Here is a 23,130-nt window from a genome sequence, read left to right as displayed (position 1 = left end):
TGGAATTAGAATCTGGGAATCTAGAGCCAGTGCACCTACCCACCACCTCCTTACACACACGACCACCATATATACAACCCCTGTACATTTGTCTGCATGATGAAGTTGCCTGGCTGGCTTTGGCTTCCAGAAAAACCCAGCCAGTATCCAGGTGACCGGGAGTAGGCTGGATGGGAAACAGAGGGGTGGTCTGGCACAACTCAAAAGATGACCCGAGGTCTCAACAGCTGCTGATGTCTTCCACAGAGCCTATACATCCCTTTTCGGAGATGCACAACCCAGAGAGGCTGGAAGGCCGATGAGCCGTCTCCCCACACTACCCTGGTCCCTTAAGACAGAACAGGGGAATTGGTGTCCTGGGAGCACATGTTTCTGTTTAGGAAAACACAAAGCCATACAACGAACATGATACATCCTACCACAGCACTGATCTTAATGGAAGATACGGGAAGGGATTTTATAATAAGTTAAATTGAGAGTCAAGTCTATGTGAATTTTTGGATAGTACCCACATTTTGATGACGTTTCCTACCATCCAATCTCCCAGGCGAGTTCACCTTCATCCTCTTCTGTCATTCAGCTGTGGCTGAAAAGTCTGAGAAGCCCTTGTCTGAGACAACAACATGTCCATGTCTTCTCTGAACTCTGAAAAGGCTGAACTAACACAGCATGAGGCTTTAGGAAGTCCCTTTACCCCTCTGAGCCAACTTTTCTGCACTAAAAAATGCAGTAATTGTGAGCCTCCAACCAGCTAATGTTCATGAAGCACTCCGTAAACAATAAAACATTAACCCAAAACACTTGTCATTTCAGAAAATCGGAAACAAATGTTTTGACAGCCATTTAAAGGCAACAGTCAAATAAAACCATATTCCTCCGTGTTTCTCCCTCTGCTAGTACTGACGTAAGACACCATGCCAGTTTACTGAGCAGAGATTCAAACCCGTGCTCTCTTCTGAAGACATGGGAAAACTGGAGCAAGCCCCTCATTAAATCACCAAACAGTCACATTCTGATGTGCTTTCTCAAAGAGACTCCTTTTTCCAAAGCCCTAATTTAAGAAGCCTGACGTTTACTCCCACAAATATTGAGAGAATGGACAGAGCTCCATCAATGCACATGAAACGTCCACCCACCCTCTTCACACACACGGCTTTGGAAATCGGGGCTAGCACCTCTTCTCACCACCCACCCCTGTCCTTTCTCTGAAGCATGCCCCTCACAGGGGTGAAGAGCCTTAGGAGCCTCTTGCAACTGTTTTTCTTAACGAGGTTTTCCCAGATCTTTTCTGGGCTGGTTTTGAGAACATGGTACAAATCACGGCTCCTAATCCTTTCTTCTGCTTTCTGCACAACACCGCTGTTGTTCCTTTTGTACAGGACCTAACGCTTCAATCCCTGAGCCAGTTTTCACTCTTGATAAAACAACCAGGAAATGAAACGTAAAGTGTGGGATTATGCCAAAACTGGCCAAGCTGGAAGAAGCTTTTCTTAACCTTCAACAAGAGGTTTCAGAATTTCCATTTTAAATAGATGTGAGCGGCTGTTTCCCAGAAATTCTTTGCAGAGGTGTTACTTTCTGGTTTGAAATAAAGTTTCTGGGACTGCTATTCCCAGCAATGAGAAAGATGACAAATGAGAAAGAGGGCAAATAAATGAACCAACAGTTTGGCACTCTGCAAGACAAATTTCACTAACATGAAGTTCAACATTTGTCTGGGGAGAAAAATGTGGCAGACAGGAAATGCAGGGGGGCCTGGAAGACTGTCCCTTGGGTGATGGCATAACTAAATCTCAAGAGGGCACCTTCCTGGGCCTTCCAGTACTCACAGACTTTTCCAAAGGGCCTTCTATACTTGGTGTCTACAGCCCACTGGGGTACCCCCCTGGACATTCTGTCATCCCTGGTTCAGCCTTCATTCCCCAATTCCTCTTTCCCTTTAATTTCAGAGAAAATGGGTTTGCTGAATACAAAATCACACTCCAGATATTTAGTGCCTACTCAGAGCCCAGCGCTGGGCTGGGTACCAATGTCTCAGAAATGCAGAACAGGGTATCAGCCTGACCCCTCCTCTCTCCATTCATCCTCTTTATTGACTCAGGACCTATTCAAAGCCTGCTGTAGGGAGAACCCAACTCACAGGGTGCGACAAAACCCCCGAAAACCAGCCCAGTGTAACACTCTTGCTTCCAAGGCCTGTTCTAGAACTTCACCCTCATGGGTCTCACATTTGAAAAGGCTGTGTCTGCCAAACTGCTTTTACTAATTGTCTTCCACTTCTTACTAATCAGAGACTTGCACCACCACCAATCAGCTCAGGAGACCAAAGGCTGCTGCCTTTCTCAGGCGCCTCAATCCCCAGCAAAAGCCAAGAAGGACTCTGGCCCTGTGAGCCTTGGGCAGTCTGACTCAGAGCAATGGCACTTGGCACAAGGCTCTTTCAAGCATCAATGCTGCCTCACACCTGCGACCTAGGGTAGAAGCTACCCCACTACCATGGGTACCATATTAGAGACTGAAGATCTACTTTCTGGTCCCAGCTCTAAGCACCCCACACAAATCACTGAACCTTTAGGGACTGGAGTTTCATTATCTAAAGAATATGATAGGGGCGCCTGGGTGGCTCAGCCGTTAAGCGTCTGCCTTCAGCTCAGGTCATGATCCCAGGGTCCTGGGATCGAGGCCCACATCGGGCTTCCTGTTCAGCGGGAAGCCTGCTTCTCCCTCTCCCTCTCCCCCTGCTTGTGTTCCCTCTCTCGCTGTGTCTCTCTCTGTCAAATAAATAAATAAAATCTTTTAAAGAATACGATAATCTCGGGGCGCCTGGGTGCCTCAGTTGGTTAAGCGTCTGCCTTTGGCTCAGGTCATGATCCCAAGGTCCTGGGATCGAGCGCCGCATCGGGCTCCCTGCTCGGCCGGAAGCCTGCTTCTCCCTCTCCCACTCCCCCTGCTTGTGTTCCCTCTCTCGCTGTCTCTCTCTCTGTCAAATAAATTTTTTTAAAAATCTAAAAAAATAATAATTAAAAAAAAAAGAATATGATAATCTCTGCTCTTCTGCTGCTATAAAAACCAAGTAAGAAAAGGTACCAAAAAAAGCCAACTGCCCTCTGCTGTTGGAATGCCCAGGATTACTATGAGTTTCCACATCAGTAAAATGGAACTGGTAACAATTCCTACCTCATCAAATTGTTGTGAGAATTAAATCACATAATGGTGATAAAACAGTTCCTGGCATTTTTCAAAAACTGGAAAAGATGAGGCTATTACATAATTGCTACTACTATTATTGCTGCTGCTGTTAATGACACTATGATCTCCATTAGTATTATATCTTGCTACTTGGCTAAGAGACTCATGGGAAAGTGGGAAAGTTTTAGAGTATAAGGTTGTTTTTTTTTTAAGATTTTATGTATTTATTTGAGGGAGAAAAAGCAAAAGAGAGAGAGCATGAGCAGGGGGAGGGGCAGAGGAAGAAGAAGACTCCCCGCTGAATGGGGGCAGGGGAGACAGGAGAGGGAGAGAGAATCCCAAGCAGACCACACTGAGTACAGAGCCTGATGTGGGGCTCAGTCTCACGACCCTAAGATCACGACCTGAGCTGAAACCAAGAGTCGGACATTCAAACGACTGTGCCACCCAGGCACCTCACTTTAAGGATATTCTTTTTTTAAAAAATATTTTATTTATTTATTTGATGGAGAGAGACAGAAAGCACAAGCAGGGGGAATGGCAGGCAGAGGGAGAAGCAGGCTCCCGGCTGAGCACAGAGCTCGACCTGGGGCTCAATCCCAGGACTCTGGGATCATGACCTGAGCCAAAGGCAGATGCTTAACCAACTGTGCCATTCTTCTACTTAAGAAGTAGAAGTCTTCTTAAAGAGGATATCAGCATCACCAAGTCTAGAATTAGGGGAACCAGCAGTAGATTCCTTTTATGTTTTTCCCCTAAACACCAAAATTGAACCCAAGTGCAGAAATCAAAACCAAAATGCACCAGCCTTAGCTCGAGTTTTCCTGCTTTAAGAAATGTACTCCTGGGGGTGCCTGGCTGGCTGGCTCAGTTCGTAAAGCATAAGGCTCTTGATCTCAGGGTCATGAGTTCAAGCCCATGTTGGGTGTAGAGATTACTAAAAAAAAAAAAGAAAAATCACTCTGGGTTTTCTTATGTACAGCAGGGTTAAAGAACCCTGTATTGAAGAAAAGAAAGAAAGAGAGGAAAGGAAGGAAGGAAGGAAGGAAGGAAGGAAGGAAGGAAGGAAGGAAGGAAGGAAGGAAGGAGGAAGGAAGGAGGAAGGAAGGAAGGAAGGAAGGAAGGAAGGAAGGAAGGAAGGAAGGAAGGAAGAAAGAAAGAAAGAAAGAAAGAAAGAAAGAAAGAAAGAAAGAAAGAAAGAAAGAAAGAAAAGAAAGAAAGAAAAGAAAGAAAGAAATACAGGTACTCTGGAGAGTATCAAACATCTGCTAAATATCAGGAGCAACTAATGCATCTTGAAAACCTCACACAACCTTCCAGACCAAGGATCCACTGGGGAAAATAAAACCAGCTATGCCAATGCTTTGTCCCTCTAACTGAGGCATATTAGAGGAGGATCCAAAAGTAAATAAATAAATAAATAAATAAATAAATAAAACATTCAGAAATGATCAGAGCAAATCTAAGAAAGCTGACTAAAGCAAAGCATTTTTTATGTGAGGAAAAGGAGAACAATTACTCCCAAACCCTTCAGTCTCTCAAGAAGTTGTCTCAGGAGACAGGAAATACAGTCGGCTGCCACAGTGTCCCAGCCTCCCCGTATGGCTGGCCTTTGAAGGTAGGGGATCAGTCACATACTGCTTTCCCCTAGGCCTGGGAGGACCCTCGGGGTGGGGAGCCAGAGCTTGCTATAGGATAATCACTAGGAACTTCACAGAGTCACCACAGAAGAGTGAGCAAAAGAGAGAAGGGCGGGAGGCTGCAGCAATGGCTGACAGAGTCCTACCCAGCCCTCAAGTCCCCCAACTCAAGACCTAGCCTAGTACTTCACAGTAAAGACAGATACTATCAGACAGGAATACCCATGTCTCCCCTCACTGAACCTATCAGCCCCCTAGCATGGGCTCTGACATGGGCAGCCCTCCCTCCCGTCAAATGGATGAAAGGCCCTGTTCCCAGCTGGGACCCCTGAGACCTACACCCAGGATCCCCAGATCCCCACCCTCTCACCTTGTCAGAAACACTGCTCCAGGAACGGTCCCATCTCTTTCCTGCATCATCCATTTCTCCCTCTCTACTGGATCATTCCCAGCAGAACAAAACATGCTCTACCCTCTCCCACTAAAAAAACAGACACCCGCACCCCCACCTCAAACCCAAAACCTCCCCAAGTCTCAGCTAATGTCTCAAACCTGCTTCATAACAAAACTGCCTGAAAGATTCACCTATGCTTATTGACCCCATTCTGCACCCCATATTTTCCCCTCTACCTACTCCAATCAGGTTCTGTCCTTTAAGCTTCTGTGAACCCCTCATTCTACTGGGTTTCCTCCTACCTTCTCAGTCTCCTTTGCTGGATCCACCTCTTTCCCCAACCTCTAAATGCAGCTATGTCCCAAGGCTTAGGTCATTTTTCTGTCTATGCTCTCTTCCAAGGTGAGTTCAACTAATCCTGTGGCCTTGAACATCACCTACAATACCCAAATACACCTCTGCAGTCCTCTCTCTTCTGAGCTTCGGGATCCATCCGTCTGACTAGTGGACATACTCATATCTCACATGTCAGAACAAGAGCTCATGCCCCACCCCCTACCCCCCCACACACACCCCCCTCCAAACCTGCTCCTCCTCCCAGCCCTCCCACCTGAGTGACAGGAGTACCATCCACTCAGGAGCTCATCTTTGGGAGTCCTCCTTGACTCTCCTCTTTCTCTCACAGACTGTGTCCAGATCATCAAGCCTGAATCTGCCTGCTTCAGATGAAAGCATGTCCAGTGCTACCCCCTCAGTCAAGTCATCAGCCACAGCCTGCTACTACTATCCTGCCCACTACAGCTGCCACCTACATACAGCCCACTCTACAGCAGGGAGAATGATCTTTCTAAAAACGCACATCAAATCACCTTGCCCCCCACTTAAAACCCTCCCATGATTTCTCGCTGGGCTTAGAATCAAGTTTAAAAACCCCTTACCGGGGCGCCTGGGTGGCTCAGTTGGTTAAGCGGCTGCCTTCGGCTCAGGTCATGATCCTGGAGTCCCGGGATCGAGTCCCGCATCGGGCTCCCTGCTCAGCAGGGAGTCTGCTTCTCCCTCTGACCCTCCTCCCTCTCATGCTCTCTGTCTCTCATTCTCTCTCTCTCTCAAATAAATAAATAAAATCTTTAAAAAAATAAAAATAAATAAAAATAAAAATAAAAACCCCTTACCCTGGCTCCTAATGTCCTACACCATTTGCTCTCTCCTATCTGTAACCTCTTCTCTTGTGACCTTCTCCCTTGCTCACCATATTCCAGCCACACTGGCCTCTCCACTCTGAACTTAAAGCTCTTTCTGCCTTCAAGCCCTTGCACTGGCTGGTGTCTTCTGGAAATGCTTTGCCATCTCATCAACACAATGTCTCTCCTGACATTCAAATTTTACCTTAAATGGTACCTATTCAGAAACACCACCACAGACCTCTCAATCCACCACCACCACCCAGTTACTCGATATCACATTACGTTGTTTTAATTTTCTGCATAGCAGTTACCGCTGACACTATTCTTGGTTTTTAAACTTATTTTCTGCTCCCTCTCCCCACTAGACTGCAAGCTCCATGAGCACCCACACGTTGTCTGCCTCTTCCATTTCTGTGGTTCCAATGCCTAGAACAACGTATGGCACACAAGGAGAAATCTAATAAGTATCAATGAATGCAGATAGGGTCAGACAGGCCCACGGACTGAAAGGCTCTGAGGTCTTAGCCAGCTCCCCGACTTCTCTCTCAAACACAGACGGGAGGCAGGACCCCAGCCACAGTCCTGGTGTTCACTTGTATAAATCTCATGCACCAGAATTTCAGACATCAGGCAAGAGCCCTAACTAGGGAGGGAGGATCCAGGATTTTCTGTGACCACCGAGCTTCGACTAGGCTGCTCCACTACTGACTAGCAGTGTTCCCAGAGGGTGAAGAAAGGAATTCTGACTCACATGCCCCAAAAGTAATAGTACTTGTCAGACCACCGTCCAGACCTCGGAGAGTTCATTCATTCCGTAAACAAAGATTTGCCGAGTGCCTACTCTGTGCCAGGCACTGGGCAAAGGACCAAAAGCAGCTTCTGACCGCAGGGAGCTGACGCGGCGAGCACGCAGAGCGTTACAGAGAAACGCAGCAGCACAGGTACCCGCGCCGAGCGGGAAAGTAACGGCCCCACCAGTGCCCGCGGCTGGGCGGCCCTCTCGAGTACTGCCCGCGATTCCACCTCCGCAGACCCAGGTCCGGGGTAACCTGGCTAGGGGCGCAACGCTCGCGGGCTTTTTCTGAACAACTACCGCTTGACCAGCGCAGGCAGGAGTGACTGTCCCCGTGCAGCACCGGCTTTCTCAGACGCGCAGTGTTCGAGGAATATTATTGGCTGATGGGTTCCCTCCCCACCCCCACCGCTCCCCCGCTGGCCCGCGCTCTGGAGGGCGAGGGGGGTGCGGCTCCGACTCTCCCCCACCACCCCAGAGAACCCGGTCGAAGCCAAAGTCCTCCCCACACGAGATTCCCTCCGTCTCTACTCCCCAGCCCCCAGTTCCCGGACCCCGGATGCAACTCCTAGTTCCACTCGCCCCCCCCCCGCCCCCCCTCCCGGTGGGGCACGGCCGGGCGCGGTGCTGCACCGGACCCCGGCGGGGAGGAGTGCCCGGCCCCTCACACCGGCGCCCGAACCCCGCCCAACTGCAGGAGCAGGGGGCAGTTTGCGGCCCCCGCCCCGTCTGCGGCCGGGACTGCGGCCCCCCGCGGAGATGCAGACCCCGCCGCCCCTCTCCCGGAGCCCGCCACACAACTCCGGCACACAAAACCCCACCGGAGTGCGGCCGCGGCGCTGTGCGCGCCAACTCGCCCGGGACCCGCGCGGGAGGCGGGGGGCGGGGGCGCGCGGCGGGAACCGGTCGGATCCCGTCGCACAGGTGCGAGCGCGGCGCCCGGGTCACTCACTCGATGAAGTAGCTGGCTCCCTCCTCCGTGAAGCCCTCCTCCCAGCCGCGGGGCAGGTCTGCGGAAATGCCAAAAAAGTCGGGTCAAACTTGGGCCGCCCGGGCGCGCGCCCCCGGAGCGCTGCCGCCCACCCCGCCGGCCCGGCTCCCACCTGAGCGGATCATGTGGCCCGAGTTGACTGGCTCCCCGGTGCGCGGGTGCAGCCAGGTCGTGCGGCGGAGCTCGTCACTGCGGGAGAGAGGTGCACCTGTTAGCGCCGCCGCCGCTCCGGGGGCGCCCGCCCGGTCCCGCACCCGCCCGGCCCCGCGCCCACGCCCGCGTGCCCGCTTTCCCGCGCCGCACTTGATGAAGAAGACGCGGCCGTCCCGGCACACGCCATAGGACCAGTGCTCAGGTAAAGTGTCCCGCCCGACCGCCGCCGCCGCCATGTTCGCCGAGCGCCGAGCCGCCGCGGCCGCCGCGGGGCGGGGGAGAGGGGGCGGAGGCGGGGGAGGGGGCGGAGGGGGCGGTGCGGCCGGCGGGCCGGCGGGCTCTGCCTGCGCGGGCCCCGGGGGCGGCTCGGGGCGCTGCATCGCGGCGCGCGGCGACGCCCCGGGAGTCTCGAGTCCCAGCACCGCCGCCGGAGCTCGCCGCCGCACGGGCCGACCGGAGCGCGGTGGCCGCGGCCTTTGTCCCCGCGCCTTCCCCGCCCCCAGCCCGCCGGCCCGGGCGCGCCCGCCGCGCGCCCCTCGGCCCCTGAGACCGGGAGACCCGGGCGGGGCCGAGGGCCGCTGTCGGGGCGCCGCGGGCAAACTCCGGAAACAAGGTGCTCCCCGAATGCTCCAGGGAACCCCACCCGACCCCCATGACAGACCTTCTGCCTCCGGGAACTGTACTTCTTTCTGAACCATGCAAACCTAAACAGGTTGCATCCATATTGCCAGCCTCGGTTTGTTCTTTCCTCCGTAAAATAAAGTGACTAGTAAGTACCACAGGGGATTGTTGTGAAGATAGGAAGTTACAATGGTGTAAAGTGATTAAATGAACCCCGGCCTGGAGCAGGTGCTCCATTATTAATGTCAGGTCAAGCATGATTTCATTTTCCCAGGTTTGCAGCTCGGATATGAAGCAGGAGGGTGCAGGTTCTCCCCACATACACCACACAGAGCCCTGAAGTTACCTGGAGTGTAGGCTTCTGCCTTCAATTCCTGTCAAATGACAGAAAGAGAGACGCTGTGGACCTGCTGCATCTCAGTCTATCTTTAGAAGAGCAGACCCGCCGGACTGGGCCCCTAGGAGGGCCTCTGGGAAGTTCTTTACATAGCTGGAGGCTTCTCATAGGCCTGTGCTCGAATCTCAGCTCCAGGGGCATCCTTCCCCTGGCCCCTTTGTCCAAAGGAGACCCTTTCCCTTCTGCCTTCACTATCTATTCCATTACTTGTGTACACTTAATTGACATCGTGTTTATTGCCTCGTATGTTGCATGTGTGTTTATTGCCTTGTATGTTGTATATTAGCCACCTGCACATACACTAAAATTTCAGCGGGATGAGAGGCGGGACCTTGTTCTGTCTCATATACTGCCATATTCTCAGTGCTTACAGCAGTGCCTGACTCATGTACACATTCAATAAATGCTGAAAAAGTGCACAATACACACTCCACACTGACACCTCTGTATGCTGAGCATAGACAGGAGAGGAAACTGGGCTCTGGGAGATGTCAAGGCCAACCTTCCAGCGGTATAGGCTGTAATTGGTGGAAAGGCTCACAGGAGACGCTAGGTAGTGTAGGCACTCTTATTCAGAAAGGCATCCTAAACAGGTGGAAATCAGTTGGGCCCAGAAGGAATGGTCAGGATTGACTGAGAAGAGAGCATCCCAGAGGGGGAGGATGGGAGAGCAAACACAGGCTCATGGGAAGGGTATGGGATGTTGAGACCATAAAGATGCCCTTCCTTGAGACAGACAGTGGTATTGGGGAAGGAGGCTGATACAAGTTAGAAAGAGGGAGTTGGTGTGATTGTGGGGACCACTGAACACCTGTTTGAAAGGGCCTCCAGCCTTTGAGGAGGTTCTTGAGCAAATGACAATGAGAAAGTTGTGTTTTTATTCTTAAATATTAATTTAAAATAATAAAATGGGCAAAGAATATGAACACAGTTCACAGAAAAGTAATATAAGTGGCTTCTAAACAAACAAAAAGAGGGACGCTTGGGTGGCTCAGTCGGTTAAGCATCTGCCTTCAGCTCAGGTCATGATCCCAGGGTCCTGGGATCGAGTCCTAAATTGGGCTCCTTGCTCAGCAGGGAGCCTGCTTCTCCCTCTGCCTGCCGCTCCCCCTGCTTGTTCTCTCTCTGTCTGACAAATAATATCTTTAAAAAAAAAAAAGATATTCAATCACCTCATAATAACAGATTAAAATTAAGGTGAGATACTATTTTTTAGATATCAGATTGGCAAAAATGTACATTGTAGAGAAAGACATTCATTATTGGTGGAACTATAAAATGGTTGTCTCTTTGAAGGCAGTTTGGCAACAACTATTACAATTTAAATGCAATACCTTTTGACCTAGCAATTCCACTACTAGAAATTTATCTTACATTAGTACTCACACAGAGACACAAAGACTTGTGTATCAGAGTATTCACTGCAGCATTGTCAATAGTTACAAAAGACTGTATACAACCTAAATGTCTGTCAGAAAAGAACAGGTTTGGTGGCGCCTGGGTGGCTCAGTCGGTTAAGCATCTGCCTTCGGCTCAGGTCATGATCCCAGGGTCCCGGGATTGAGCCCTTCGTCGGGCTCCCTGCTCAGCGGGAAGCCTGTTTCTCCCTCTCCCACTCCCCCTGCTTGTGTTCCCTCTCTCACTGTCAAATAAATAAACAAAATCTTTAAAAAAAAAAAAGAAAAGAAAAGAACAGGTTTGTATGGTGATGGATATTAACTAGACTTATTGTGGTGATATTTTGCAATATATACAAATATTGAATCATTATGTTGTACACCTGAAACTAATATAATGTCATGTGTCAATCATGCCTCAATTTAAATAGAAAATAACAGGCTAATTAAATTATGTCATACTCCTACAATGGGATGATATTCAGCTGTTAAAAAGAATGAGCTAGCAGTGGAAAAAAAAATAAGTGAAATATATTTCTTTACAATATAAGTTATCTGTTAATTCTAGAATTTCATATGACATTGGTATCAATGGATCATTAGCACTTTGGTAAATTATGGACATTTTCTGTGCTAATATCTTCTGTGAAAAAGAGTTCTGTAGGCAGGGGTGGTGAGGAAGGGTGAATAGGCAGAGCACAGAGGATTTTTAGGGCAGGGAAAATACTCCATATACTATTATAATAATCGGTACATGTTATTACACATTTATTCAAACCTATAGAATGTATAGCACCAGGATTGAACCCTAAGGTAAACTGTGGACTTTGGGTGCTTATGATGTGTCAATGTAGGTTCATCCTTGTTAAATAATTTACCATTCTATAAGTGATGTTGATGATGGGGGAAGCTATGTGTTTAGAGGGCAGGGGGGCAGGGAGTATATAGGAAGTCTGTGTACCTTCCTCTCAATTTTACTGTGAACCTAAAACTGCTCTAAATAAAGCCTAAAAATTAAAATAAATAATTTTTTAAAAAGAATGAGCTAGATGTCTACTGATGTGGAATGGTCTCCAAGATATTAAGTGGAATACAAGATGCAGAACTGAGTGTATGGTATACTGCTATTAATGTATAGGGAGCATCATGGCTGAATAAGATATCCCTTGTTTGTGTCCCCACCCACCCCCAACAACAATAATTTGGCATCCATCTATGGACAAAAGTGCTTTTGTGGGAGCTGTGGGATCCAGTACCATATGTCAAGGGACAGGAAGAGTCTCACCCACATGTTGCATTGGACAATAGGCATACATACCTTGGTTCCACTGTGGACCCTGCAGTGGCCCATGAATCAACTCCAGCTCCTCTCATCCAGGAGCCCCTGGAAAGCACTGTCTTAGACAATCACTTACGGATGAGAGAGTCTTTGTAGAAGTCCAGGTTTCCAGCGAAGAAGTTCCAGCACACAGCTGGAGGAAAAACACAAGTTTAGATGCATTGAAGAAGGCAGTTACTAAAAACTAGAAGAGGTGACTGTTCCTTCAAATATGGAGACAGCAATACAAAACTTCAAGGAATGTGAAACATAGATCACAATAATCTTTCAGTAACCAATCTCAATATGTAGACCTGCAATTTACCCAATAGATAATTTGAAATATCTGTTTTAAGGAAACTCAATGAGCTAAAGGAAAACACAGAAAGACAATCCAATGAAATCAGGAAAACAATACATCAACAAAATGAGAAGTTTAACAAAGAGATAGAAATAATAAAACAGAACCAAAAAAAAAAATTCTGGAGCTGAAAATACAATGAATGAAATGAAAACTGCAATAGAAACCATCATCAGAGGGTGCCTGGGTGGTGATGTTGGTTAAGCCACGGACTCTTGGTTTAGGCTCAGGTCGTGATCTCAGGGTCATGAGATGAAGCCCTGTGTCTCACTCTGTGCTCTGCACGGAGTCTGCTTGGGACTCTCTCCCTCTCCCCTGCCCTCCCCGCCCCAACTCTCTCTTTGTCTCTCAAATAAATATATCTTTAAAAAAAAAACATCAGGGGGCGCCTGGGTGGCTCAGTCGTTAAGCGTCTGCCTTCGGCTCAGGTCATGATCCCAGGGTCCTGGGATCGAGCCCCACATTGGGCTCCCTGTTCAGCGGGAAGCCTGCTTCTCCCTCTCCCTCTCCCCCTGCTTGTGTTCCCTCTCTCGCTGTGTCTCTCTCTGTCAAATAAATAAAATCTTTAAAAAATAATAAAAATAAAATAAAATAAAATAAAACATCAGGATGGATCAAGAAAAAAGAATTGTGAATTAGAAGATAGGAACTTTGAAATTATCCAATCAGAGGAGAACAAAGAAAAAAGAATGAAAAAGTGAAAACAGCTTACATGAATTATGGCATACCATCAAAAGAAATAATTTATGAATTATAGAGTTCCAGAGGGAGAAAGGGGAAGAAAGCTTATTTAAAGAAATAATGGCTGCGAACTGCCCAAATCTGGTGAGAGCTTTGGATATCCAAGTTCAAGAAGCTCAAAGAGACCCTCTCCAAGACTCGTTATAATAAAACTGCCAAAAATCAAAGACAAAGAAGGAATCTTAAAAGCAGGAAAAGAAAAGACGCTTATAACTTACAAGGAACCCCCATAAGGCTATCAGCAGATTTCTTAACAGAAGCCTCAGAGGCAAGGAGAGAATGGGATGATATATTCAAACTGCTAAAAGAAAAAAACTACCAACCAAAATACTCTATCCGGCAAAGTTACCCTTCAGAAATGAAGGAGAAATAAAGAATTTCCCAGAAAAACAGAAACTAAGGGAGTCCATTACTGCTGGACCTGACTTGTAAGAAATGCTGAAAGGAGTTCTTCAAGCTGAAAAAGGATACTAATTAGTAACAGGAAAACACATCAAAATATACACATGCTAGACAAATTCAGAACACTCTGATACTGTGATGCAGTGGTATGTTAACCACTTAACTCTAGCATAAAAGATGAAGGACAAGAATATTAAAAATAACTACAATATTTGTTAGTGAATATAATATAAAAAGAGGTAAACTGTGACATCAAAAACAAAAGGAGGAGAGCAAAAGGGTAAAGATTTTCTATGCAACCAAAGTTAAGTTGTTATCAGCATAGACTGTTCTATCTATATGATGTTTTATGTAAGCCTCATGGTAACCACAAAGCAAAAACCTACAGTAGGCTCACAAAAGATAAAGAGAAGGGAATCAAAGCATACCACTAAGGAAAATTATCATTTCACAAAGGAAGGCAGCAAGAGAGGAAGAAAGGAACAAATGAACTGTAAAGTAGCCAGAAAACCATTACTAAGATGCATTAGTAAGTCCTTACCTATCAATAATTACTCTGAAGGTAAATGGTTAAATTCTCTAATCAGAAGTCATAGAGTAGCTGGATGGATTTAAAAAACAAGACCTGGTACGCTTGGCTGGCTCAGCTTGAAGAACATACAGCTTTTGATCTCAGGGTTGTGAGTTCAAGCCCCACCTTGGTGTAGAGATTACTTAAAAGTAAATAGAGGTGCCTGGGTGGCCAGTCAGTTGAGCATCTGACTCCTGATTTCAGCTCAGGTCATGATCTCATGGGTTGTGAGATCAAGCCTCAAGTCTGGCCCCATGTTCAGCTGGGAATCTGCTTGAAGATTCTCTCCCTCTGCCCCTCCCCCTACTTGCTCTCACTCTCTAAAATAAATAAATAAATCTTTTTAAAAAATAATAAATAAATAAACTTAAAAAAATCTTTTTAAATTAAAATTTTAAAAAAAAATGGTGCCTACAAGAAACTCATTTCAGGGCACCTGGGTGGCTCAGTTGGTTAAGCGACTGCCTTCAGCTCAGGTCATGATCCTGGAGTCCCGGGATCAAGTCCCGCATCGGGCTCCCTGCTTGGCAGGGAGCCTGCTTCTGCCTCTGACCCTCCCCCCTCTCATGTGTATTCTCTCTGTCTCAAATAAATAAATAAAATCTTTAAAAAAAAAAAAAAAGAAAAAAGAAACTCATTTCAGCTGTAAGGACACACCTAGGCTCAAAGTGAAGGATTGGAGAAAGATATTCCAGATGGAAAGATAGAAACCGAAAGACAGCAGGGTAGTTATTCTTATGTCAGACAAAATAGACTTTAAACTGAAAACAGTAACAAGAGACAAAGAAGATCATTATATAATGATAAAGGGGTAATTCATCAAGAAGATAATCACAAATATATATGCACTCAACATTAGAGCACCTAAGTATATTAAGCAAATACTAATAGATCCCAAGGGAGAAATAGGCAATATAATAATAGCAGGGGACTTCAATACCATACTTTCAGCAATGGATAGATCATCCAGACGGGAAATCAATAATGAAACAATGGACTTGAATGACACTTTAGACCAAATGGACCTAACAGACATTCAAAGAACATTCCATCCAACAGCAGCAGAACACACATTCTTGTCAAGTGCACAGAGAACATTCTCCAAGAGAGATCATGTGATAAGTCACAAAACAGGTCTTAGCAAATTTAAGAAGAATGAAATCATACCAAGTACCTTTTCTGACCCCAATGATGTGAAACTAGAAATCAGTAACAGGAAGAAACTGAAAAATTATCAAATATGTGGAAATTCAATAAAATACTCCTGGGGTGCCTGGGTGGCTAAGTCGGTTAAGCGTCCAACTCTTGATTTCATCTCCAGTCATGATCTCAGGGTCGTGAGATAGAGCCCCATGTCAGTGGAGAATCTGTTGAGATTCTCTCTCTCCATCTGCCCTTCCCCCTGCTCTCTCTCTCTCTCTCTCTCCCTCTCTTTCTCTCAAATAAATAAATCTTTAAAAAAAAAATACTCCGGGAGCACCTGGTTGGCTCAGTCAGTAGGGCATGCAACTCTTGATCTCCAGGTTATAAGTTTGAGCCCCATGTTGAGGCTAGAATTTACTCAATTAAGAAAAAATGTTTTAATAAATAAATAATATACTCCTGAACAAGCATGAGTCAAAAAAGAAATGGGTCAAAAAATAAATCAAAATAGCAAACTAAGGGGTGTCTGGATGGCTAAGTTGGTTAAGCGTCTGCCTTCCACTCAGGTCATGATCCTGGAGTCCTAGGATCAAGCCCTATGTTGGGCTCTGCACTCTGCAGGGAGTCTGCTTCTTCGCCCCTCCCCACTTGTGCTGTCTCTCTCAAATAAAGAAATAAAATCTTTAAAAAAAAATAGCAAACTAAGCCCAAATTTAGCAGAAGGAAGGAAATAACAAAGATCAAAGCAGAAATAAATGAAATAAAGACAGAAAAACAATAAAAAAGATCAATGAGGGGCGCCTGGGTGGCTCAGTCGGTTGAGCGGCTGCCCTCGGCTCAGGTCGTGGTCCCGGGGTCCTGGGATCGAGCCCCGCCTCGGGCTCCCTGCTCGGCGGGAAGCCTGCTTCTCCCTCTCCCACTCCCCCTGTTTGTGTGCTCTTTCTCTCTCTCACTGTCAAATAAATAAAATCTTTAAAAAAAAAAAAAGATCAATGAAACTGAGAGCTACTTTTTTGAAAAGATAAACAAAATTGACAAATCTTTACCTAGACTAAGGAAAAAAAAGACTCAAAATCAGACATGAAAAAGAGGACACTACAACTGTACAAATACAAGGAATCATAAGAGATTACTATGAACAGTTATATGCCAACAAATTGGATAACCCAGAAGAAATGATAAATTCCTAGAAACATACAACCTACCAAGACTTAATCATGAAGAAATAGAACATCTGAACAGACCAATAACAAGCAAGAAGATTGAATCAGTAATCAAAACTCTCCCAACAACGAAAAGCCCAGGACCAGACGGTTTCCATGATGAATTCCACTAAACATTTAAAGAAGAGTTAACACCAGTCCTTCTCAAACTTTTCAAAAAAATTGAACAGAAGAAACCACTCCCAAATTCATTTTAAGATGCCAGCATTATCCTGATATCAAAGCCAGATAAGAAGACTAAAAGAAGGGGACCTGGGTGGCTCAGTCTATCAAGTGTCTGCCTTCAGCTCAGGCCATGATCCCGGAGTCCTGGGATCAAGCTCTGCATCAGACTCCTTGCTCAGCCAGGAGCCTGCTTCTCCCTCTCCTTCTGCCTTTCCCCCCAACTCATGCTTGCTCTCTGTCTCTCTCTCTCAAATTAAAAAAAAAAACAAAAACACTACAAGAAAGCCACAGGCCAATAGCCTGATGAATATACATGCAAAATTTCTCAACAAAATATTAGCAAACCTAATTTAGCAGCACATTAAAAGTATCATATACCATGATCAAGTGGATTTATCTCTGGGATGAAAGGATGGCTCAACATATGCAAATCAATAGATGTGATACACCACATATTAGAATGAAAGATAAACATTGGGGAGATTACACACACACACAAACACAGTGGAATATTACACAGCCATAAGAAAGGATGAGATCCATTTGCAACAGTATGGATGGACCTAGAGGGTACTGTAAGTGAAATAAGTCAGACTGAGAAAGACAAATACTATATAATTTCACTCATTTGTGGAATCTAAAAAACAAAACAAATGAATAAACAAATAAAAAGCAAAATCAGAACTATAAATACAGAGAACAAACTGATGGTTGCCAGAGGGGAGGATGATGGGAGAATGGGTAAAAAGGGTTAAAGGGAGTGGGAGATCCAGCTTCCAGTTATGGAATGAATAAGTCATGGGAATAAAAGTCACAGCACAGGGAATACAGTCAAAGATTTTTTTTTAAAGATTTATTTATTTATTTATTTGAGAGAGAGCACAAGGGGAAGGGGCAAGGGGAGAGGGAAAGAGAGTCTCAAGGAGATTCTGCAGGGCCCAACGTGGGGCTCAATCCCACAACTCTGAGATCACCACCTGAGCCAAAACCAAGGGTCGGACGCTTAACCAACTGTACACCCAGGTGCCCCAAAGATATTTTAATAGCATTGTATGGTGACAGATGGTAGCTACACTTGTGGTGAGCATAGCATAATGTATATACACTTATTGAATCACTATGTTATACGTCTGAAACTAATACAAGATTGTGTATCAACTACACTCAAAAATTTTTTTAAAAAAATTAAAAGGGTCACCTAGCTGGCTAAGTTGGTGGAGCATGTGACTCTTGATCTTGGGGTTGTGAGTTCAAGCCCCATATTGGGTGTAGAGATTACTTAAATAAAATCTTTTAAAAATAAAAAATAAAATAAAAAGAGGTAGTAAACAGAAGGAATGCCAGCCATAGTTCTAGAGTAAGGCTCTGGATTAGCCTACCTGATGATATCTTAGTTGTTGGATCCTAGGTAAGGTCTGGAAATATTGGGGGGAAAGACTGAAAGTCCTACACCAAAATCTTCACAAAGCAATTATCTTTGGGTGGCATGAACATTCTTATTTTCTTTGTGTGTGTGTGTGTGTGCATACTTTTACTTCCCCTCAATTATGACATAAAAAAAGATAAAGCAAGAGCACCTGGGTGGCTCAGTTGTTAAGCGTCTGCCTTTGGCTCAGGTCATGGTTCCCGGGGTTCTGGGATTGAGGCCTGCATCGGGCTCCCTGCTGGTCGGGAAGACTGCTTCTCCCCCTCCAACTCCCCCTGCTTGTGTTCCCTCTCTCACTGTGTCTCTCTCTGTCAAATAAATAAATAAATATCTTTAAAAAAAAATGATTAAAAGAAAAACTTTTTTAAAAAAAGATAAGGGGGACGCCTGGGTGGCTCAGTCGGTTAAGCGTCTGCCTTCAGCTCAGGTCATGATCCCAGGGTCCTGGGATTGAGTCCCGCATCGGGCTCCCTGCTCTGCGGGGAGCCTGCTTCTCCCTCTGCCTCTGCCTCTCTCTCTCTCTCTCTCTCATGAATAAATAAATAAAATCTTAAAAAAAAAAAAAAAAGATAAGGGATGCCTGGGCGGCTCAGTTGGTTAAGCGACTGCCTTCGGCTCAGGTCATGATCCTGGAGTCCCGGGATCGCGTCCCGCATCAGGCTCCCTGCTCAGTGGGGAGTCTGCTTCTCCCTCTGACCCTCCCCCTTCTCATGTGCTCTCTCTCTCTCTCATTCTCGCTCTCTCAAATAAATCTTTAAAAAATCTTTAAAAAATAAAAAATAAAAATAAATTAAAAAAAGATAAAAGTCATTTGATGAAGTACAACATCTTTTCATGATTAAATACTCTCAACAACTTGGGTACAGGAGGAACATACCTCCACATAATAAAGGCCATATATAACAAACTTCTGGCTAACATCATACTTAACTGCAAAAGGTTGAAAGCTTTTCCTCTAAGATCAGAAACAAGCCCATGGTGCCCACTTTCAGCACTCCTATTCAACATAACACTGGAAGTCCTAGCCAGAGCAACTAGGCAAGAAAAATAAATAAAAGGCATCCAAATTGGGAAAGAAGAAGTAAAATTGTCTTGTTTGCAGATGATATCTTGTACATAGAAAATCCTAAAAATTCCACCAAAAAAAAAAAACCTGTTAGAACTAATCAACAAATTCAGTACAGTTGCAGGATACAAAATCAACATACAAAACTCAGTTGCATTTCTATAGAATGACAACAAAATATCTGCAAAAGAAATAAAACAACTCCATTCACAATAGCATCAAAAGCAATGAAATTCTTAGGAACAAATTTAACCAAGGAGATGAAAGATCTTTGCATTGAAAATTATAAGGCTTAAATGAAAGAAATTAAAGAAGACACAAATAAATGGAAAGATATCCCGTGTTTGTGGATGAGAAGAATTAATATCATTAAAATGTCCATACAACCCTAAGCTATTTAGAGATTCAATACAATCCCTACTGAAGTTCCAATGGCATTCTTCACAGAAATTGTAAAAACAATCCTAAAATTCATATGAAACCACAAGACTCTGAATAGCCAAAGCAATCTTGAGAAAAAAAAAAAAAAAAAAGCTGGCAGAATCCCAGATTTCAAGCTATACTACAAAGCTATAGTAATCAAAACAGTATGGTATTTGCATAAAAATAGACCAATGGAACAGAATAGAGTGCCCAGAAATAAACCCTCACATATATGGTCAACTAATATTTGACAAAATAAGCCAAGAATACTCAATGCGGAAAGGATGGTCTCTTCAATGAATGGTGTTGGGAAAACTGGATAATCACATCCAGAAAAAATGAAATTGGATCCCTATTTTACACTACTCACAAAAATTAACTTAAAATGGATTAAAGACTTAAGACCCAAAACCATTAAACTCCTATAAAAAAACATAGAGATGGGGCACCTGGGTGGCTCAGTCGGTTAAGTGGCTGCCTTCGGCTCAGCTCATGATCCCAGGGTCCTGGAATTGAGCCCTGCATTGGGCTCTCTGCTCAGCAGGGAGCCTGCTTCTCCCTCTCCCTCTGCCTGCCACTCTGTCTACTTGTGTGCTCTCTCTCTCTGTGTCAAATAAATAAATAAAATCTTTAAAAAAAAAGAACATAGAGAAGAAGCTCCTTGACGTTGGTCTTGGCAATGATATTTCAGATATGCTACCATATGCATAAGCACCAAAAGCAAAAATAAATAAGTGGGACTACATCAAACTAACAGCTTCTGCACAGCAAAAGAAGCAATCAACAGAATGAAAAGGCAACCTACAGAATGGAAGAAAAAATATTTTAAAATCATATAGCTGATAAAAGGTTAATATCCAAACTATATAAGGAACTCATACAAGTCAATAGCCAAAAACAGTCCAATTAAAAATGGGCAGAAGAGGACGCCTGGGTGGCTCAGTTGGTTAAGCAACTGCCTTCAGCTCAGGTCATGATCCTGGAGTCCCGGGATGGAATTCCAAGTCGGGCTCCCTGCTGAGCCGGGAGTCTGCTTCTCCCTCTGACCCTCCCCCACCCCATGCTCTCTCTCTCTCTCTCTCTCTCATTCTCTCTCAAATAAATAAAATCTTTTTAAAAAATGGGCAGAAGATATGAATAGATATTTTTCCACAAATGGCTAACAGATAACGTGAAAAGATGCTCAACATCACCAATCATGAGGAAAATGAAAATCAAACCCACCATGAAATATCACCTCACACCTGTTAGAATGACTCCCATCAAAAATACAAGAAATAATCAGTGTTGGCAAGGATGTGAAGAAAAGGGACCTTGTGCACCATGGGGGGGAATGTAAATTTGTACAGCCACTATGGAAAATAGTCTAGTGTTTCCACAAAAAATTAAAAACAGGGGAACCTAGATGGCACAGTTGGTAAGCATCCAACTCTTAATTTCTACTCGGTTCCTGATCTCGGGATCCTGAGATCGAGCCCCATGTCGGGCTCTGTGCTCAGCGGGAAGTCTGCTTGTGACTTTCTCTCCCTCTCCCTCTGCCCCTCCTCCCCCACCACTTGCGCTCTCGCTCTCTCTCCCAAACTAACTTAAAAAAATTAAAAATAGGGCGCCTGGGTGGCTCAGTTGGTTAAGCGACTGCCTTCGGCTCAGGTCATGATCCTGGAGTCCCAGGATCGAGTCCCGCATCGGGCCCCCTGCTCAGCAGGGTGTCTGCTTCTCCCTCTGCCCTCTTCCCTCTCGTGCTTTCTGTCTCTCATTCTCTCTCTCTCAAATAAATAAATAAAATCTTTTAAAAAAATTAAAAATAGAACTGCCATATTATCCAGCAATCTCACTTCTGGGTGTATATCCAAAAGAAATGAAAACAAAGAAAAGAACTATCTGCACTCCTATGTTAACTGCATGAACTGTATTTACTGTAGCCAAGATATGGAAACAACCTAAGTGTCCATCAACAGATGACTGGATAAAGAAGTTGTGAGACATATATAGATACAGGTATCTATATATGAGAATACAGACGTATAGAGAGAGAATATATAGAATATCTATATAGAATATAGATATATATTCAGTCATAACATGCCACTTGTGACTTGTCACTTAATCTGCAGAATCTAAATTCATAGGTGAACTACTAGAAACAGAGAGTAGAATGGTGGATGCCAGAGGGTAGGGGATATGGGGAGATGTTGTCAAAGTACAAACACCCGGTTTTAAGTTCTGAGGATCTAATATACAGCATGGTGATTATAGTTAACAAAAATCTCTAAAGTTGCTGCGAGACTAGATCTTAAATGTTCTCACCACAAAAAAACAAATGGTAATTATGTGAGGTGATGGAGGTGTTTGCTAATGCTACTATGGTAATCACTACACAATATGTAAGGATCAAATCAACACGTACTTGTTAAGCTTACACAGTGTTATATGTCAATTTTATCTCAGTAAAACTAATACATAAATAAATATAAATACAAATATATATAGTAGATGAAAACACAAGAAGCAGGTAAAGTGATTTTTTCAGTGGTAGTGATGGGAAGAGACTTACTTTTCCTTGTGTTCCTGCACTGAGCCAGCTAACCAAATGCATCATCCAAACTACTGTCCTGTTAGTGCTCTAGTTTTCCAGGTGAGCCTCATTCCTGGAAAAGAGAAGGATGATGATGTCTAGGTACAACCTAGCCTGTGGAGAACCCTGCTAGGAAAAGCAACTGACATTTACTGAATACCATGTTTTAGGCACTTACATATATGTCATATCATTTTCATTAGAGTATAGAAATCAGAAAAAAGAATCTTGGAGGCTTCCATCCCAATCTGCCTAGCCATCTCCTCCTATCTTTGTACTACCAGTCTCATACACTTTGGAGATTCCAGTGAGATCCTGTTTACCCCTCTTCCTCCTCCTATTCTCTCCCCGCAAAAAGTAAAATGTGACATTGGAAAAAAAAAAGTGTATGTATACTTAAGGATAAAATAATGCAATTCATCAAGAAAGCAAATAAGAGATCCCATAAAATTATCTCAATAAATGCCAAAATATGTATTTGATAAAATCATCACTGATTTTTAAAATTATGTTAGAATCTAAAATTAAAAATAGTGACAATATCAAATGTTGGTGAATATGCAGAGAAACTGTATCTCTTACACTTTGCTAGTGGGAATGTGAAATCTTAGAGCCATCCTGGAAAATAGTTTTGGCAGTTTCTTTAAAAAATCAATATTCACTTACCATATGACCTAGCAATCCTACTCCTGAACATTTATCTCAGAAATGAAACACATGTTCACATAAAAATTTGTGCATGATTGGTCACAGCAGTTTTTTGTATTAGACAAAAACTGGAAACAAAATGTTCTACAATAGGTGAATGTTTAAAAAACTGTGGTACAGCACTGGCTTTAGCAGCACATATACTAAAGTTGGAACAATACAGAGGGGAGCATGGTCCCTGCACAAGGATGACATGCAAATTCCTGAAGCGTTCCATATTAAAAAACAAAACAAAACTATGGTACATCT

General features: G+C 44.5%; 1 protein-coding gene, 1 long non-coding RNA gene and 1 other non-coding gene across 3 annotated transcripts in view; 1 reads left to right on the top strand and 2 right to left on the bottom strand.

Moving 5' to 3' along the window:
• PLEKHA7 (pleckstrin homology domain containing A7) overlaps positions 1 to 8,580 on the bottom strand; it is a 213,275-nt gene extending 204,695 nt beyond the window's left edge. Inside the window, exons 1-3 of the mRNA XM_034995414.1 lie at positions 8,495 to 8,580; positions 8,304 to 8,380; positions 8,153 to 8,210 (exon numbers count right to left, since the gene is read on the bottom strand). Of these exons, the coding sequence (XP_034851305.1) occupies positions 8,153 to 8,210; positions 8,304 to 8,380; positions 8,495 to 8,580 (221 nt within the window). The remainder of the gene's footprint in view (positions 1 to 8,152; positions 8,211 to 8,303; positions 8,381 to 8,494) is intronic.
• A 3,241-nt stretch (positions 8,581 to 11,821) lies between these two features.
• LOC118004196 overlaps positions 11,822 to 23,130 on the bottom strand; it is a 31,392-nt gene continuing 20,083 nt past the window's right edge. The window contains exons 2-3 of the long non-coding RNA XR_004677505.1: positions 22,153 to 22,246; positions 11,822 to 12,231 (exon numbers count right to left, since the gene is read on the bottom strand). This is a non-coding gene — a long non-coding RNA (uncharacterized LOC118004196). The remainder of the gene's footprint in view (positions 12,232 to 22,152; positions 22,247 to 23,130) is intronic.
• LOC118004355 lies at positions 23,001 to 23,104 on the top strand. Its single transcript, XR_004677548.1, has one exon. It is a non-coding gene; the product is annotated as a U6 spliceosomal RNA (small nuclear RNA).

This window comes from Mirounga leonina, unplaced genomic scaffold, assembly GCF_011800145.1.
Source record: "Mirounga leonina isolate KUSES-001 unplaced genomic scaffold, KU_Mleo_1.0 Mir_92, whole genome shotgun sequence".
NCBI lineage: Eukaryota > Metazoa > Chordata > Mammalia > Carnivora > Phocidae > Mirounga > Mirounga leonina.
Note: the sequence above shows the minus strand (reverse complement) of the source record. Positions and strands in the feature narration are given on the sequence as shown.